Consider the following 17954-nt stretch of genomic DNA (forward strand, 5'->3'; position numbering starts at 1 on the left):
ATATCATATGACAGTCGTAGGGCAAGATAAAGTCCCGGTCACACTGTGCAGACTCCGGGCCACGAGAACCCAGCGACTTGGGGTACATGAGGTCTTGGGAGGGAAATTTTGATGTAAAAGTGTCGCAAATCGTAAAAGATGGGGGCATAAAAGTCGATGTCAGCACAATGTGAACAGGGCTTAAGAAAGGACGTGTACAGCCACATCATCAGTCATCTCTCGTACTTCTACTACCATCTCTGTGACATGTGCACCTCTGGAGATCCAGTTCCCAATCCGGCGTGCGACAAACAACCCAGACAGTGAGTCAAACCACCCTAGCCAGCCAGCAGACGCCAGAGACGACTGTGGAGGTGTCGGCGCAGCCCTCCCCACCTTAGGGCGCCGCCGCTGCCTTACATGAGTCCCTTCACCCCGTGCCGGGTGTTACGACGTCGGGACAGTATGACGATTCACCTTCCTACCGACGGACAGGGACAGCACCAGCAGGCATACTTCACTCACAATCATGGGGGAGGTTGAGTAGAAGGTGGGGTTTGAGAGGGAAGTAAAAAGTTTTGAAAGGAAGGCAAAGATGAGAGTGTCATGGTGAGGTACTTAACTTAGTGATGCTGAGCTCCTGTTCCTGGTTCCCCTGCCATGGTTTTCAGGGCAGCCATTGGTGCTGTGGAGGGCAGCAACACACAGCACCTGAGGAGGGAAGGGAGTGTCACACCAATACCAGGCTACCAACTCTGCCAGAAAGCATCATTTACATAGATATTCAGACCACACAGAGCCTATGGTCCAGTCACATTGATCGAGGTGGGGTGTATTTTATTTTATTTTTTTTTTTTTTTTACGTCGCGACCTATTGTGCCGGTAGGCTTCTTCCCGGTGGGGCCTGATGGTCGGCCCAAGGCTTCTTCCCGGTGGGGCCTGATGGTTGGCCCAGCCCGTTCTGGCGCAGGCGAGTGTTTATAGTGGCGCCATCTTGCATTATTAGATTAATTAATTAATTAGATCGATTAATTAATTAGACCTGAGCGGATTCAAATTAAATTTAATGCCACCAAGACTTTGCATTTCTATTTCTTATTGAATATCAACTTGAATAGAACACCTAGTTTATGTATTAATGATGAAAACCTTTGCCTCCTGCCTAAAACTTGACCTCCATCACGAAGTGCATCGACACCTCTCCACCTGAAATTGACCTCTCTTGACCACTCTTTACTTTTCTGTTTTACAGGTGCAGTGATTAAAAGAAAAATTCAACCCTTTCTTTCTGTTGCCCTATGCTGTAAAAAATAAATAAGTAGACAAAAAAAGGATAAAGAAAAGAAGAAAATGAATGTCACCCAAAAAAAGACCACTAGGAAAGCCTTGTACAAAAAATGAAAAAAATATAAATAAAATAAAATAAATAAAAGAAGCCTTTAAATTCAAGCAATTATATATATACACATGAAGGTTAGTTGCTAAATTCAATCCATATTTCCGAGTACTACATAGATCATAAAGTATCAAACTGTAGTGAGTAATGAGTCTCCACCGCCCTGAAAGAAAGTCCATTGTCAGTCGGATAAAAGTTGATAATTTCAAGATAATAATGCTTGTGTTTTTATAAGTATTGTCGCCTCAGTTTGCCTGTTTGAAAAGCCTCTCGTGGGGCTTTTCGTGGACTGCTTTATGATGCTGGTGATAGTTTGAGATGACCTCTGCACCTTGAACAAGAGAGAGAGAGAGAGAGAGAGAGAGAGAGAGAGAGAGAGAGAGAGAGAGATTATCCTCACCTAAAAATATAAGTGAATAAAAAATGAATAAGAGATTGACCTCACCTTCCTCTTCCTCATTCTCCTCCACCTCTTGTGGTCCTCGTCCCTGGCTGGCCGCTGTCTTGGTGACCTCACAGGGAAGTCGATAATGGGAGGGGGAAAAAAAAGAAAAAAAAAAAGGGGGAGGGGGAAAGAAAAAATAAAAATTAGTCAACGTCCTACAACACAAAGGGAGATATACTCAATATCATATGACAGTCGTAGGGCAAGATAAAGTCCCGGTCACACTGTGCAGACTCCGGGCCACGAGAACCCAGCGACTTGGGGTACATGAGGTCTTGGGAGGGAAATTTTGATGTAAAAGTGTCGCAAATCGTAAAAGATGGGGGCATAAAAGTCGATGTCAGCACAATGTGAACAGGGCTTAAGAAAGGACGTGTACAGCCACATCATCAGTCATCTCTCGTACTTCTACTACCATCTCTGTGACATGTGCACCTCTGGAGATCCAGTTCCCAATCCGGCGTGTGACAAACAACCCAGACAGTGAGTCAGACCACCCTAGCCAGCCAGCAGACGCCAGAGACGACTGTGGAGGTGTCGGCGCAGCCCTCCCCACCTTAGGGCGCCGCCGCTGCCTTACATGAGTCCCTTCACCCCGTGCCGGGTGTTACGACGTCGGGACAGTATGACGATTCACCTTCCTACCGACGGACAGGGACAGCACCAGCAGGCATACTTCACTCACAATCATGGGGGAGGTTGAGTAGAAGGTGGGGTTTGAGAGGGAAGTAAAAAGTTTTGAAAGGAAGGCAAAGATGAGAGTGTCATGGTGAGGTACTTAACTTAGTGATGCTGAGCTCCTGTTCCTGGTTCCCCTGCCATGGTTTTCAGGGCAGCCATTGGTGCTGTGGAGGGCAGCAACACACAGCACCTGAGGAGGGAAGGGAGTGTCACACCAATACCAGGCTACCAACTCTGCCAGAAAGCATCATTTACATAGATATTCAGACCACACAGAGCCTATGGTCCAGTCACATTGATCGAGGTGGGGTGTATTTTTTTTTTTTTTACGTCGCGGCCTATTGTGCCGGTAGGCTTCTTCCCGGTGGGGCCTGATGGTCGGCCCAAGGCTTCTTCCCGGTGGGGCCTGATGGTTGGCCCAGCCTGTTCTGGCGCAGGCGAGTGTTTATAGTGGCGCCGTCTTGCATTATTAGATTAATTAATTAATTAGATTGATTAATTAATTAGACCTAAGCGGATTCAAATTAAATTTAATGCCACCAAGACTTTGCATTTCTATTTCTTATTGAATATCAACTTGAATAGAACACCTAGTTTATATATTAATGATGAAAACCTTTGCCTCCTGCCTAAAACTTGACCTCTATCACGAAGTGCATCGACACCTCTCCACCTGAAATTGACCTCTCTTGACCACTCTTTACTTTTCTGTTTTACAGGTGCAGTGATTAAAAGAAAAATTCAACCCTTTCTTTCTGTTGCCCTATGCTGTAAAAAATAAATAAATAGACGAAAAAAGGATAAAGAAAAGAAGAAAATGAATGTCACCCAAAAAAAAAGGCCACTAGGAAAGCCTTGTACAGAAAATAAAAAAAATATAAATAAAATAAAATAAATAAAAGAAGCCTTTAAATTCAAACAATTATATATACACATGAAGGTTAGTTGCTAAATTCAGTCCATATTTCCAAGTACTACATAGATCCTAAAGTATCAAACTGAGGTGAGTAATGAGTTTGAGTCACACTTTGTTGTAATGTAATACCACTGCATGTATATATGGAAGATGTTACTGAAATGTATTAGTGGTATAGCAGGAAATGTATCAGTGGTATGGTATAAAATGTATTAGTGGTATAGTAGGGAATGTATTAATGGTATAGTAGGGAATGAATTATGTGGTATGGTAGGAAATGTATTAGTGGTATGGTATGAAAGGTATCAGTGGTATGGTATGAAATGTATTAGTGGTATAGTGGGGAATGTATTAATGGTATAGTAGGAAACATATTAGTGGTATAGTAGGAAATGTATTAGTGGTATGGTAGGAAATGTATTAGTGGTATGGTAGGAAATGTATTAGTCATATAGTAGGAAATGTATTAGTGGTATGGTAGGAAATGTATTAGTGGTATAGTAGGAAATGTATTAGTGGTATAGTAGGAAATGTATTAGTGGTATAGTAGGAAATGTATTAGTGGTATAGTAGGAAAAGTATTAGTGTTATAGTAAATGGGTATATGGAAATGTATTAGTCATATAGTAGGAAATGTATTAGTGGTATGGTAGGAAATGTATTAGTGGTATGGTAGGAAATGTATTAGTCATATAGTAGGAAATGTATTAGTGGTATGGTAGGAAATGTATTAGTGGTATGGTAGGAAATGTATTACTGGTATGGTAGGAAATGTATTAGTGGTATAGTAGGAAATGTATTAGTGGTATAGTAGGAAATGTATTAGTGGTATAGTAGGAAATGTATTAGTGGTATAGTAGGAAATGTATTAGTGGTATAGTAGGAAATGTATTAGTGGTATAGTAGGAAATGTATTAGTGGTATAGTAGGAAATGTATTAGTGGTATAGTAGGAAATGTATTAGTGGTATGGTAGGGAATGTATTAGTGGTATGGTAGGAAATATATTAGCGGTATGGTAGTAGTAGCTCATAACTGTAGTAAATTATAGTTCTTTTCATAATAAATTAAAACATCAATACAAAAACAAAGTGCTTATTTTCCTATCCATAATAAACTTAAGGCTTAAAAAAAATCAAGTTTGAAGAAATATTTGTTCATTATGAAAGGAAATTACGAAACAATTAGTGTTAATAGCACAAAAACTGTGCTAGATCGACGATGCGTGACCCTCCAACACCCCCCAACAATTTATATTATGCAACTAGGGGTCTAAAATGGAAAATGCTGAAAAATCATGATGGCGCCACTATAAACACTTGCCTGCACCACAATGGGCTGGGGCCTACCATCAGGCCCTACTATGAAGGCCTACCGGCGCCACAAGCCAAGACGTAAAAAAAAAAAAAATAAATAAATAAATAAATAAATAAAAAAGAGCTGACTTTGTCTATAATGCCATGTTGTAGGGTTCATCAGGGCTAACAAATATTATTATCCAATGTCATGTCTACAATGCATGGGTAAGCCAGGAAAACAACTTGAAGAGAACAAGATGGCCAATCTGTTGATCGTCAATAAAAATTTCCTCATCTATATGGGAGTTAGATAGTATACCCACAGACAAGATAATTAAATATACTATAATAATAATAATAGATAACAATGATAATAATAATTGCAGCTGTCATAAAATAAACTATCATATTTCTAAAGCCACTCCTTCAACTTAATATGTCAGCAACCTATTGTCAATCCTTTATAGTTTGTTACCATGACTGAATAAATACAACATACTTTTAGACTACACGCTAACTGTACTTAATATATCTGGTCACCATGCTACATTCGAACTTTAATGTGACTTCCGCTCCAGAGTTTCTTTGGAGAGCTGCTCAGTGTCTGGAGACTTTCTAAGATAATTTGGACGTTTTCAAGTAGGTGGCAGGACCCGCACAGGTCTCTTAACCCGGTAGCAGCGACGGGCCATATTTGTGGCTTTACCATGTAGCAGCGACGGGCCAAATTTGTGCCATGATTTAAACCCAAAAAAAATAGATGACACATGAACTGATTAAAAATGCTTTGATATATATTATGAAATGGTTTGTGAGTGAAGATTTTTTCCTGTTTTTTCTCGCTTGGGGGGACCATTAAGAAACATGATCCCCGCTGATACCTGGTTAAAAAGTCGCAGTTTTGCTAACCGCTGCACTATATGGCTACTCTACCCAAACCTCAATCAACCTTAACTTCTGTGAGTGGTCAGGACGAGCACCGTGGCGCAGCATGGGCCAAGCAAGTCATACATAATGGCAGCCTCCAAATAAAATTAGCCTGCACCACTAATGGGCTGGGGTTGTCCATAACACCCCTCAAGAAAGCTTACCAGCAACACACACACACACACACACGCACACACACAATAAATAAAAATAAACAAGTATAAAAGTAAAATAAATAAATAAGTAAATAAAATATAAGATAAATAAATAAAACTAAAAGCTGCAGCCCCCCCCTACTTGCAGGCCTAGGCTTTATAATACAACAGCAGGTCAACACACACTTACCATTTAGCGAGCCGCCCTGAAGCAATACTCCATCTTAGTTCACGTGCCGGGTGCCCGACACCTGTGGAGGAAGAAGAAACAGAAGAGTTAGACGCAGGTGTTTGGCAGGTACTAACACAATATCAATTAACGCCTCAACAAACGTCACACGCCTCCACGCCCGTCACATCAACACCTGTAGACGCAACACAGCACATTAACAGCTATATATAGGTTGTCACATAAGCAGATGAACGTGTGGCACTGCGTAACACTACACACCCGTCACTGTCAAGCCTCCACACCCGTCACATTAACACCTATAGACGCAACATAGCACACCATCAGAGCAGCGTAACACAGCTGATTAGTCTGCCACTCAAGCAGATAACGTTTGGCACTGCGTAACACTGAACACACGTCCGTCACTACCAAGTCTCACAGCCGGTCACTTCACACAGCACCGTAACATATATATAGTTTCTCACGTAAGCAGAGATAATAACGTGTGGCATTCTCTGGCACTGCGTAACACTGCACACGTCCGTCACTGCCAAGCCTCATAGCCGGTCACTTCACACAGCACCGTAACATATATATAGTTTCTCACGTAAGCAGAGATAATAACGTGTGGCATTCTCTGGCACTGCGTAACACTGCATACGTCCGTCACTGCCAAGCCACACCGCCGTCACAAAAAATGAGTTAAAAAAAAATGGCGGGAAGTCCCCCCTTGTAACCCAAACTAATTTCCCTTAAAACCGTATTGCAAGCACTTTCACCCTTCTATATTTTAGCTTACCTTAATTATGTTCTATTGCAGCCATGATAACCGGGGGGGGAGGGGCTGTAGGGGGTATTTAGGCGAAATTAAGAGGAGCGACTGAACGCACGTCCTCCTCTGATGGAAGTCGCCCCGGGACTGAACCTAAAATGGCGGCCGCGGCAAACTTCTCTGCCTCGCTTCCCTCCTTTTTCACAGTGGTGCCAGATTTTTGGCTTCATACCCTCCTTCTGACCTGTAATTATATCTCAAACCCATCAATAATTAATGATCTCAAAGCGAAATATAATTAAATGTTGTTAATGTGGCGTGGACGGTAGTTTTTGGCTTATAAATCGGCAAATATGAAATGCGGACCGCGGCCATTTGACACCGCCGCGCGCCATGATAGTTCCTTCAATTACTTTATAAATGATCTCAGACGGGAATGAGTTATAAATAAATTAGTCTAAATATATGATAATAAAAGTAATGACCGTAAAAGAATAAAACCCTTAGAAAATATAAAAACCCGCGAAACAAGAACCATCCGGCCATGTGCAGGCTTGCCAAATCAACTTCTTCTAGGCCTTAAAACGCAAAATTTAGGCTCTTTTCTCAGGTGTTAGGCCAAAATAACTTCACTTTATCTTAAAATACAAAATCTGACTCAATTTTGACCTGTTTTTCACTATGCTTGACCTGTTTTTGACCCACAGACAGGGGTGCCACATCGCCCTGGCGTCGTATTTTTTTACTATGGTTATTATTTTATCATTATTTCATTCTCTGTCCTTCCTTTCTTTATCTCTGTGCTTCCCTGATCATTTTTTACTCAATTCTTCTTCCTCCTTTCTTTCGCTTTTTCTTGTTTTCCTTCCTCTGTTTATATTCTCCGTTTTTCCTTATTCCTTCATTTATTCCTCTTTCTTTCCTCCTCCTCTCCTTCCCTTCTTTATCTCTGTGTTTCCCTGATCATTTTCACTCAATTCTTCTTCCTCCTTTCTTTCGCTTTTTCTTGTTTTCCTTCCTCTGTTTATATTCTCCGTTTTTCCTTATTCCTTCATTTATTCCTCTTTCTTTCCTCCTCCTCTCCTTCCCTTCTTTATCTCTGTGTTTCCCTGATCATTTTTTACTCAATTCTTCTTCCTCCTTTCTTTCGCTTTTTCTTGTTTTCCTTCCTCTGTTTATATTCTCCGTTTTTCCTTATTCCTTCATTTATTCCTCTTTCTTTCCTCCTCCTCTCCTTCCCTTCTTTATCTCTGTGTTTCCCTGATCATTTTTTACTCTGTTCTTCTTCCTCCTTTCTTTCGCATTTTCTTGTTTTCCTTCTTCCTCTGTTTATTCTCCGTTTTTCCTTATTCCTTCGTTTATTCCTCTTTCTTTCCTCCTCCTCTCCTTCCCTTCTTTATCTCTGTGCTTCCTTGATCATTTTTTACTCTATGCTTCTTCCTCCTTTCTTTCGCATTTTCTTGTTTCCCTTCTTCCTCTGTTTCTTTGTTTTTTTCCCTCTTCCTTCTTTTATTCCTCTTCCTTTCCTCCTCCTCTCCTTCCCTTCTTTATCTCTGTGCTTCCCTGATCATTTTTCACTCAATTCTTCTTCCTCCTTTCTTTCGCTTTTTCTTGTTTTCCTTCTTCCTCTGTTTATTCTCCGTTTTTCCTTATTCCTTCGTTTATTCCTCTTTCTTTCCTCCTCCTCTCCTTCCCTTCTTTATCTCTGTGTTTCCCTGATCATTTTTTACTCAATTCTTCTTCCTCCTTTCTTTCGCTTTTTCTTGTTTTCCTTCCTCTGTTTATTTTCTCCGTTTTTCCTTATTCCTTCATTTATTCCTCTTTCTTTCCTCCTCCTCTCCTTCCTTTCTATATCTCTGTGTTTCCCTGATCATTCTTTACTCAATTCTTCTTCCTCCTTTCTTTCGCTTTTTCTTGTTTTCCTTCCTCTGTTTATATTCTCCGTTTTTCCTTATTCCTTCATTTATTCCTCTTTCTTTCCTCCTCCTCTCCTTCCCTTCTTTATCTCTGTGTTTCCTTGATCATTTTTCACTCTATTCTTCTTCCTCCTTTCCTTCGCATTTTCTTGTTTTCCTTCTTCCTCTGTTTATTCTCCGTTTTTCCCTCTTCCTCCCTTTATCCCTCTTTCTTTCCTCCTCCTCTCCTTCCCTTCTTTATCTCTGTGCTTCCCTGATCATTTTTCACTCAATTCTTCTTCCTCCTTTCTTTCGTTTTCTTGTTTTCCTTCTTCCTCTGTTTATTCTCCGTTTTTCCTTATTCCTTTGTTTATTCCTCTTTCTTTCCTCCTCCTCTTATTCTTCCTTTCCTTCCTATATTTATCCTCTTCCTCCTCTTTTTCTCCTTCCTTCCTTCCTTCTTCTTCCTCTTAATAATAATAATAATAATAATAATAATAATAATAATAATAATAATAATAATAATAATGATGATAATAATAATAATAATAATAATCCAACAGTCATTTATTTAACTTACATTTGACATTACTACAAGCGCCTACACACACACACACATACACACACACACACACACACATACATACACACACGCAATTTTACATTTTTTTTATTATTACAAAATCAGAAAAAAATCAACAGTGCCTCCTCCTCCTCCTCCTCCTCCTTCATTTCCTCCTCCAAGGCTTTTTCTTCTTCTTCCTTTCTCTTCCTCTTCCTCAACTCTCTCCTCCTCCTCCATTTCCCGGAATGAATCAAATATTTACACTGACAGCGGACGCCAAGCCAAGCCGCACCCCAGGCCAGAGCTCTCCCCGGGCACCTGGCACTCCGGCACCGCTCCGAGGGCCATACAAGAGTGCCGGCACCTCTCACCTCTTGACCTTCCCCTTACGCGTTTGTCTGATGGGCTGCGTTTTTTTTTCCTGTGCTTTCTGTTTGAGTTTCGACACGAGACCTGATAACTCCTGCTGCGTAAACCGATTCTGACCCCCCGGTGACCTCATACCCGTGACCTCAGCCTGCGCTCTTTGACCTCCTGCCCCGCCTGACCCCCCCGCGGCCTTGTTCGTCCGTGCGTTGGTGTCGTCGGGTTTAAATACGGCGTTCCAGTCGATCGCGTGAAAATTCTCGTTGTGTCTTGCCGCTGATGTTGATGTTGTTCCGCTGCGTTGCCAGAGCCGCTGTGCACCCCAGAGGATTGATGTGTTGCTGCTGTCGCCTTCCTCATTCTCGGCCTAGGGTGGGAGAGAGAGAGAGCGGAATAACGTAAGGAGTCTGCGAGAGGTCGGAAAATATATACAAGTTTTTTTTTGGGGGGGTCAAGATTATTTCAGAGGCCAAGTTCAGAGGTCAAGGTTAAGTTTCAGAGGCCAAGTTTTTAGGTTCAGAGGTCAAGGTTAAGTTTTATAGGTTCAGAGGTCAAGGTTATTTCAGAGGTCAAGTTCAGAGGTCAAAGGTTAAGTTTCAGAGGTCAAGTTTTTAGGTTCAGAGGTCAAGGTTAAGTTTTATAGGTTCAGAGGTCAAGGTTAAGTTTTAGAGGTCATGGTTATTTCAGAGGTCAAAGTTAAGTTTTATGGGTCAAGATTAGTACAGAGGTCAAGTTTTTAGGTTCAGAGGTCAAGTTCAGACATCAAGGTTAAGTTTCAGAGGTCAAGATTATTTCAGAGGGCAAGTTTTTTGGTTCAGAGGTCAAGTTTCAGAGGTCAATTTTTTATTTTTATTCATAAGATAAATATTTAAAGTTTGTGCAAATAAATAATAAAAATAAAAATAATAATAATAATAATAATAATAATAATAATAATAATCTTTTTACAATATTTCTACCTCCTCCTCCTCCTCTTCTCTTCTTCCTCCTCCTCCTCCTCCTCTTCTCTTCTTCCTCCTCCTCCTCCTCCTCTTCTTCCTTCTCTTCTTCCCTTTCCCAACCTCTTTCTCTTCCTCCTCCTCCTCCTCCTCCACCACTACACTCACCTCCATTAGGTATCGTGCGTGGGTGACCTCCGTGCTGAAGCGCTCCACCTCCTCCAGGGTCACATTGCGGCTCACGTTGAGGTCGCGCTCCAGTGGGTTCTGAGGTCAAAGGTCAGAGGCCAAGTTTCAAGGGGTCATCAGGGGTCAGAGGTCAAGCTTATTAGAGTGTTTGTATAATTAGTGAGAAAAATATTTAAAGTTTGTAGAAATAAATAAATATACTACCACTACTACTACCACTACTATTACTACCACTACTACTACTACTACTACTACTACTACTGCTATTACCTGTATATACAAAGCACAGTGAACAGGCTTGACAAAATCCCTTCCGTTGACAATTGACAATCCTCGCTCCCTGAACTTGAACTTGTCGTAATGGGCGAAGAAGCCCCTCAGCAGGTCCTCTAGGGTCTGGGCGTTCCCTTCGGCGGTGGAGGCGGCGGCGGCAGTGCTCTGGGGTGGTATGGTGAAGGAGGGGTCGCCGGTCTCGGGGTCACTGTCTAGGGTGCGGAATTTTTATTTTATTTTATTTTATTTTATTTAGTTATTTCATTGGTGTGGAGATTTTGCCTCCCTTATCATTTATTGCAAAGGAAACTAAAATAACAATAATAAGAGAAATAAACAAAGACAACCTAACCTATCCTTTTTTTTACTGTGATTGAAACGGCTAAAAAACAATAACAATAACGATAAATACGCCTTACCTGTCGTCACTTTCTGAGCCCTAGATGAATTTCTTTACACCGACGGCACGAGAAAAAATAAATAAATAGAATAACTAACAATGGCTTACCTGTAGTCACCTGAGGGCGACTACTACTACTACTACCTACTATTACTACTACTACTAATAATAATAATAATAGTAATAATAGTAAGAAGAATAAGAAGAAGCAGAAGAAGAACCACCTAAACTTTTTTGATCTACCCTGAAAACCTGTAAACTGAACCTAAACTAACCTTCCCAATTTCTTTTAGTTTTTCTACATGAACGGAAAATACAGAAAAACAACATACACACTATCACCACTACTACTACTACTACTACTACTACTACTAACCTAATATGACCTAACCTAACCTAACCAAACCAACCCTACTCTTTTTCTTATACCAATGGCACCAAATAAAAGATAAAATAATAAATAAAGAAATATAAACCCCTTACCTGTTGTCACCTTTAGGGTCGCGAGGGGCAGGAGGAGGGGGGGGGAGGTGTTCATTAGGTACGTCAGGACCAGCATCGTCAGGGAGAAATTTGTGAGCCATCGGCCGGCCTGGGGTGAGGTCAAGCCGCGCGACCTTGCCCAGCGCCGCAGCACACACACCAGGGGAGCCACGCGGGGGTCACAGGAGCCATAGAGGTGCAGCATACGGCTCATGTGGTACCCTGACCTTTGGGGTGGGTGGGGGGGGAGGGGGGATTAGTTTAGGTCAAGGTCAATATTATTATTTTTTGTGGTTAATTTTACAGGTTATTTTATTATTTTATTTTTTTATTTTTATTTACAGTTTTTATTTTTTTAATTTATTTTCTAACTTATTTTTTTATTATTTTCTTATTTTCTTTCATTATTATTATTTTCATTTTTTTCTTTTAATTTCCTGTTCTTTATTTTCTCTTATTTTCTTGTTTATATTTTTATTCATCTCTTTTCTTCTTCTTATCCTTATTTTCTTTTATTCCCTTATTCATGTTTTCTTTAAAGTCCTTATCTTCCCCTTACTTCTACTACTACTACTACTACTACTACAACTACTACTACTACTATCACACCCACCTGTTGGCCATGGTGAGATCGCAGTCGATGGCTGTCAAGTCTTGCCGATATTTTATGATCGGCACTTTGGCATTCAAGATTCGCCGCACCTGAGTTGACGAGAGAGAGAATTTTCAGGTAGGGTTAGATCATTGAAGGTAAGAAAGAGATATAGAGAGAAAAAAATAAAACAATACTGAGAATATATTAGCCCAGTAGCAGCGCGGATCATGTTTCTTAATGGTCCCTCTAAGCGAGAAATATGAGAAAAAATCATCACTCACACAAACCATTTCATAATATATATCGAAGCATTTGTGATCAGTTTATATATCATCTATTTTTGGGGGCTTATATCATGGCACAAATCTGGCCCATCACTGCTACACGGTAAACCCACAAATCTGGCCCGTCGCTGCTACATGGTAAAGCCACAAATTTGGCCCGTCGCTGCTACACAGTAAAGCCACAAATTTGGCCCGTCGCTGCTACACAGTAAAGCCACAAATTTGGCCCGTCGCTGCTACACAGTAAAGCCACAAATTTGGCCCGTCGCTGCTACACAGTAAAGCCACAAATTTGGCCCGTCGCTGCTACACAGTAAACCCACAAATTTGGCCCGTCGCTGCTACACGGTAAACCCACAAATTTGGCCCGTCGCTGCTACCAAGTTAAAAAAATATAAAAAAAAAGGAGGTATAATTAGGGTGTGAGGGAGAAAAAGAAACAGAGAAGAGAATGTAATAAATAAAAATATCTGTAGTGGAAGTAGTGAAAGAGAGAAAAAAACTGTATAAGGAAGAGGAAATAAAATCCAGATGTATATGTACATGTCTGTGTGTGTGTGTGTGTGTGTGTGTGTGTGCGTTACCTGTGAGCATCCTGGCATGAAGTGGTCAAGGAGTTCCGCCATGACCTCCATCCTCCGCTGCAAGGTCAGTCTCTGGTTGGCCGGCGTTGACGAGGCCTTGCCCTGGAACACCAACCGCCCGCTTCCTCCCTGATGACAACACAGTAATAGGACACGTAAATTAGCATGTACAAACGAACGCACACACACACACACACACACACACACACACACTGTCTCTCCTCAACTCATCCTCACACACTTTCTCTCCCTCTCTCACTTTCCTTCATCCTATACCTCCTCCTCTCTCTCCCTCACCCTCGCTTCCATGCCCCCATCGCCAGACAGCTCTAGGGTCATGTCGAGGTCGCTGTCCCTGTGGCCGAAGGAGTTAACCGAAGATCCGAAAGGTAGAACGGCTGCCCTCGGAAACAGTCCCTTCAAAGCGGCCTCGATCTGGGGAACGGAGGAATTTGACTGTGAGAGACTAGTTACGTTAGTTTAGAATATATTTGATAGCTCCTAAAACACACACACACACACACTGAGGAAGGGAAGATGCTTGAGAGACATGAAGAAATATAGCTTCCCTCAAAGAAATATAGAGGTTTGGAACAGACTATGTGAGGATGTAGTATTGGCGAGGAGTGTGCAAAGCTTTAAGGAAAAGTTGAATAAATATAGATACGGAGACGGGACCACACCAGCGTAGAGCCCAGGCCCTGTAAAACTACAACTAGGTAAATACAACTACATGGGAAAGACTACATGGATAAAGAACCTGAAAGTATATATGCAAAACATGAACTTGACACTTAGAGAAATAAAAGATGTAAAGAAGGAAAGTATTATAACAAAAATCAAAGAATAGGATACATCAAGGTGGAGAAGGGAAGCAGAACAGAAATCCACACTAAGTATATACAGAAAATATAAGAGTAATATAGAAGAAGAAAGCTGGATAGACAACACTGAAGAATCAAGATTAATGATGAGAGCGAGAACCAACACGTCGCTAAGTTTAAACTGGAGAAATGGTTACCGAGGAAAGAGTGAGCGATGTCCATATGATGACTGTGACAAGGAAACATTAGAACATGATCTTTTAGAATGTACAGGTTATGAGGATATAAGAAACAAATTTAGCTTACAGCTAACTTCTCACAACACAGACAAAATAATGGCAGAAACACTACTTTTTGGTGAACAAAGAATCAAAGATATACAAGAAAGAATATATTAAAACTATCTGGAAAACAAGACACAGAAAAACACAGGAACTGCAGCACAACTAAAGAAACAGCCTAGTAGGAGCCGATGCCAAGGCTTATCCCACGCCTACTACTGAACTGAACTGAACTACACACACACACACACACACACACACACATTCTCACTTGCCTGTCGACATGTGAAGAACCTGAGTCGCCAGCCGAGTTCCGTGAGTCGCTGTGAGTCGTGTAGAGTCTGAACCTGCTCCGAGATCTATTTGGGAGAGAGTTGGAAGGTGTGCGAGCCTGTTAACGAGGGGAGGAATTTTACAGGTAAGTGTGTGTGTGTGTGTGTGTGTGTGTGTGTGTGTGTGTGTGTGTGTCTAAAAGTGATGTACTATATATACATATATGGTAATGGTTTGATGTATGTGGATGTATTCTAGTATGTGTATTTGGTATGTATATCTAGTATGTTAGTTAGAAGTGTTAGTTAGTAATACTGACAAAGATGAAAAATAAAGATGAATAGTTTAATAGAGGAAGCAGAAGTTGTGTTTCGAATTGGCAATACTGACATAGATGATGAAGAAGATGAAGAACAATTTAATAGGAAGAAGCTGAGGTTGTTTTTTGTGTTGGGAATACTGACTAAGATAAAGAAAAAGATGAAAAGTAGTTTAATAGAGGAAGCGGAAATTGTGTTTTGTGTTGGCAATACCGACAAAGATGAAGAAGATGAAGAACAATTTAATAGGAAGAAGCTAAGGTTGTTTTTCATGTTGGCAATATTGACAAAGATGAATGAATATGAAGAACAGTTTAATAGAGGAAACGGAAGTTGTGTTTCGAGTTGGCAATACAAAAACAAAATCTAAATTGGTAACACTCGAAAATCAAACAAAACAAACACACACACTCACGCTCGAACACTCCGCCAACCTCCTCGTCAACTCCTCCTCCGTAACCGGCGCTGTCGAAACCAAAGTAGCGGCAGTAGTGGCAGTAGTAGTAGTAGAGGCAGTAGTAGTAGTAGTAATAGTAGTAGTGTGCCCCCCTGCAGCTGATAACCAGACTTGGGGGGTGTAGGAGGGGGGGCAGTCCTTCAGGGGGGGATGTACAGTGTGACGTAAGGCTTCGTCGATGCTTGTAGCTTCGGCAAATTCCACAAGTATCATTTCCTTTGGGGTAGAGATAGTGGTGGTAGTAGTAGTGGTAGTAATAGTAGTAGTATTTTCTCTTATTTCTGATTTTATTTTTATCCTCCTTCTGTTTCTCTTTCATTCTCCTTCTCTCTCTCTCTGTCATTTATTCTTTCCTTCTTATCTTTCCCTTTTTCTCTCTCTCTTTCTCTGTCTGTCTCTTTCCTTCTCTCTTTCATACTCCTCTTCCCTCTCTCTCTCTCTCTCTTTCTCTCGCACACACAATCTCTCTCTCTTACACTCTTTTCTCCTCTCTCCCTCTCTCTCTCCTTCTCACCTTCCTACTTGTAGAGCCCCTCGCTGGCACTGTGTAGTGGAAGAGTGCCGCCACAGTGCCGTGCAGGCCACAGACACGACACAGCTCCTGGGCTGATGCTGGCCCTGCCACCTCCACCAGTAGGGAGCGCTGGGCCTGCTGCCGACGAAACGCTACCACCTCCTCTAGGGGTGCAGAGCTTGGAGCGGCGCATGGTAGCTCACCGCTGTTGCTGCCTCGGTGACACAGCCTTGAGGCTAGGGCGAGGGAGAGGCACTTTCTGTGACTCCTGAGGTGGTGCACAGCGCTGTGGCGGACGCACCACAGCATAGCGAACACACCTGGACAGAGAAAGGTGTTAGGTCATTTATTCTATTAAGGAAGGCAGTGGCTGAGTGGACCCGGGTAAGGTTAATATACTCATGGGGGCAATATTGGAGGTGCGTAGTGACTTTCCATATTTAACACCGCCTGTCAACCCAGACTCTGGATTCTCTATCTGAAGAGAGGATCAAAGATGAGCACTGGGGGTAAGCATAGGCCGGGCGAGATGGCGCCACTATAAACACTTGTCTGCGCCATAACGGGTCGCATGAGGCCGATCACCACCACCAAAAAAGCTTACCCCACCCATAGCCAAAGAAAAAAAAAAAAAGGTGCAGTGGTTAACGTCCCTGACCACGAATCTGCGGGCCAGGGTTCGAACCTCAGCCTGGGCAGTCGGGACGGAGATGAGCACCGAGGCCAAGCGCAGCTGTAGCGTACGCCCAAAACTTTATCCCTATACAGCAAAAAAAAAAAAAAAAAAAAGAATGTAGAGGATTTGAAAAGTCCCTATCAGTGAGTCAATAGTGTTTTACCTCTTGTGGAGCGTTCCCGGGGCAATGGTAGCTGTCTTGGCAGCCACAGCCCCACAGCACGTCCCGGTGGCGGTGTCCCTCGCTGTGTCCACGTGCGTCACATATCAAGGGAAAACAAGGCGAGGAAATATATCGTCAGGGCGGCCCAGCCATGCCTCGCCGGTGATCCTCGCTCGCACACATTTTGTTTACCTCCTTTCCAACGGGTTGACTAAACCAGGCAGCATTTTCCTTTTAATTTATCTCGTACAGTCGCGATATGAAGTGATGTCGCCGTGTACGTTTATTTTCGATCACCCAAGTATCGTTATATATTTTCAAGAGTACCATTATTTTCCTGCATCTTCATCATAACTTAACTATATATATTTTAGAAGCTAGAAGAAAAATAGAAAAGAAATATTCAATGATGTCTTACAAAGACTTGTCGAAATATTTTGACAGAAAGTGTGATCAGTGGAACATGTCCACAGCTTATAAGTGCCATAGAATAATCGAGGAAGGTGGGGAAATAAGAAAATATGGCTTTGAAATGGAGGTGGTGGTCGGGCGGGTAGGCTAATCGCAGCGCTGCCAAATATTAGGGTATGGTCGAGTTTTCGTAGAGGCGTCCGGAATTTTGATAGTTCAGATAAATTATGGCACCCTACCTATGAAGGCATTCTTCATTCATCATCGTCACTGAGCAATTTTACTATATATTTCAGAGCCCATGCTTATGATAAGAAGCCACAATAGTGAATAAATGGTGTTTAATGTGAAACCTTATTATTTGATCGTTTCTTAATCAATAAAACGCAAAGTAATGCCAGCAACTGTCTATTCGCTTCGTGTTATACTGTGCGTGTGTATTAATAACTGCAGAAGACTTCATGGAATGACCCAGAATATATATATTCTGGGTCATTCCATGAATTGTCTTCTGCAGTTATTAATACACACGCACAGTATTATTTGATCGTTTCTTAATGAATAAAACGCAAAGTAATGCCAGCAACTGTCCATTCGCTTCGTGTCATGCGCGTGTGTATTAATAACTGCAGAAGACTTCATGGAATGACCCAGAATATATATATATATATATATATATATATATATATATATATATATATATATATATATATATATATATAT

General features: G+C 41.6%; 1 protein-coding gene and 1 non-coding gene across 51 annotated transcripts in view; both read right to left on the reverse strand.

Moving 5' to 3' along the window:
- Window positions 1-6886, reverse strand: part of LOC126982067 (uncharacterized) — a 30592-nt gene extending 23706 nt beyond the window's left edge. For 17 of the 50 annotated variants that reach the window (XR_007734480.1, XR_007734469.1, XR_007734473.1 and 14 more), the window contains exons 1-5: window positions 6768-6886; window positions 5987-6047; window positions 2227-2691; window positions 1821-1878; window positions 226-690 (exon numbers count right to left, since the gene is read on the reverse strand). This is a non-coding gene — a transcript (uncharacterized LOC126982067). Of the gene's footprint in view, window positions 1-225; window positions 691-1820; window positions 1888-2226; window positions 2692-5986; window positions 6048-6767 lie in introns of all 50 variants that reach the window. The other 33 variants (XR_007734478.1, XR_007734472.1, XR_007734514.1 and 30 more) reach the window with 17 other exon arrangements.
- Window positions 6887-9220: 2334 nt separating this feature from the next.
- Window positions 9221-17014, reverse strand: LOC126982069 (poly(A) RNA polymerase, mitochondrial-like). Its single transcript, XM_050833787.1, has 11 exons — window positions 16821-17014; window positions 15982-16301; window positions 15426-15683; window positions 14693-14776; window positions 13610-13747; window positions 13313-13441; window positions 12463-12551; window positions 11850-12076; window positions 10964-11178; window positions 10673-10771; window positions 9221-9933 (listed from the first exon to the last, which is right to left on the reverse strand). Exons 2-11 carry the CDS (start codon window positions 16288-16290, stop codon window positions 9568-9570), a joined length of 1914 nt encoding a protein of 637 aa, XP_050689744.1. The 5' UTR covers window positions 16291-16301; window positions 16821-17014; the 3' UTR covers window positions 9221-9567.
- Between the last annotated feature and the right edge of the window lie 940 nt (window positions 17015-17954).

This window comes from Eriocheir sinensis, chromosome 50, assembly GCF_024679095.1.
Source record: "Eriocheir sinensis breed Jianghai 21 chromosome 50, ASM2467909v1, whole genome shotgun sequence".
NCBI lineage: Eukaryota > Metazoa > Arthropoda > Malacostraca > Decapoda > Varunidae > Eriocheir > Eriocheir sinensis.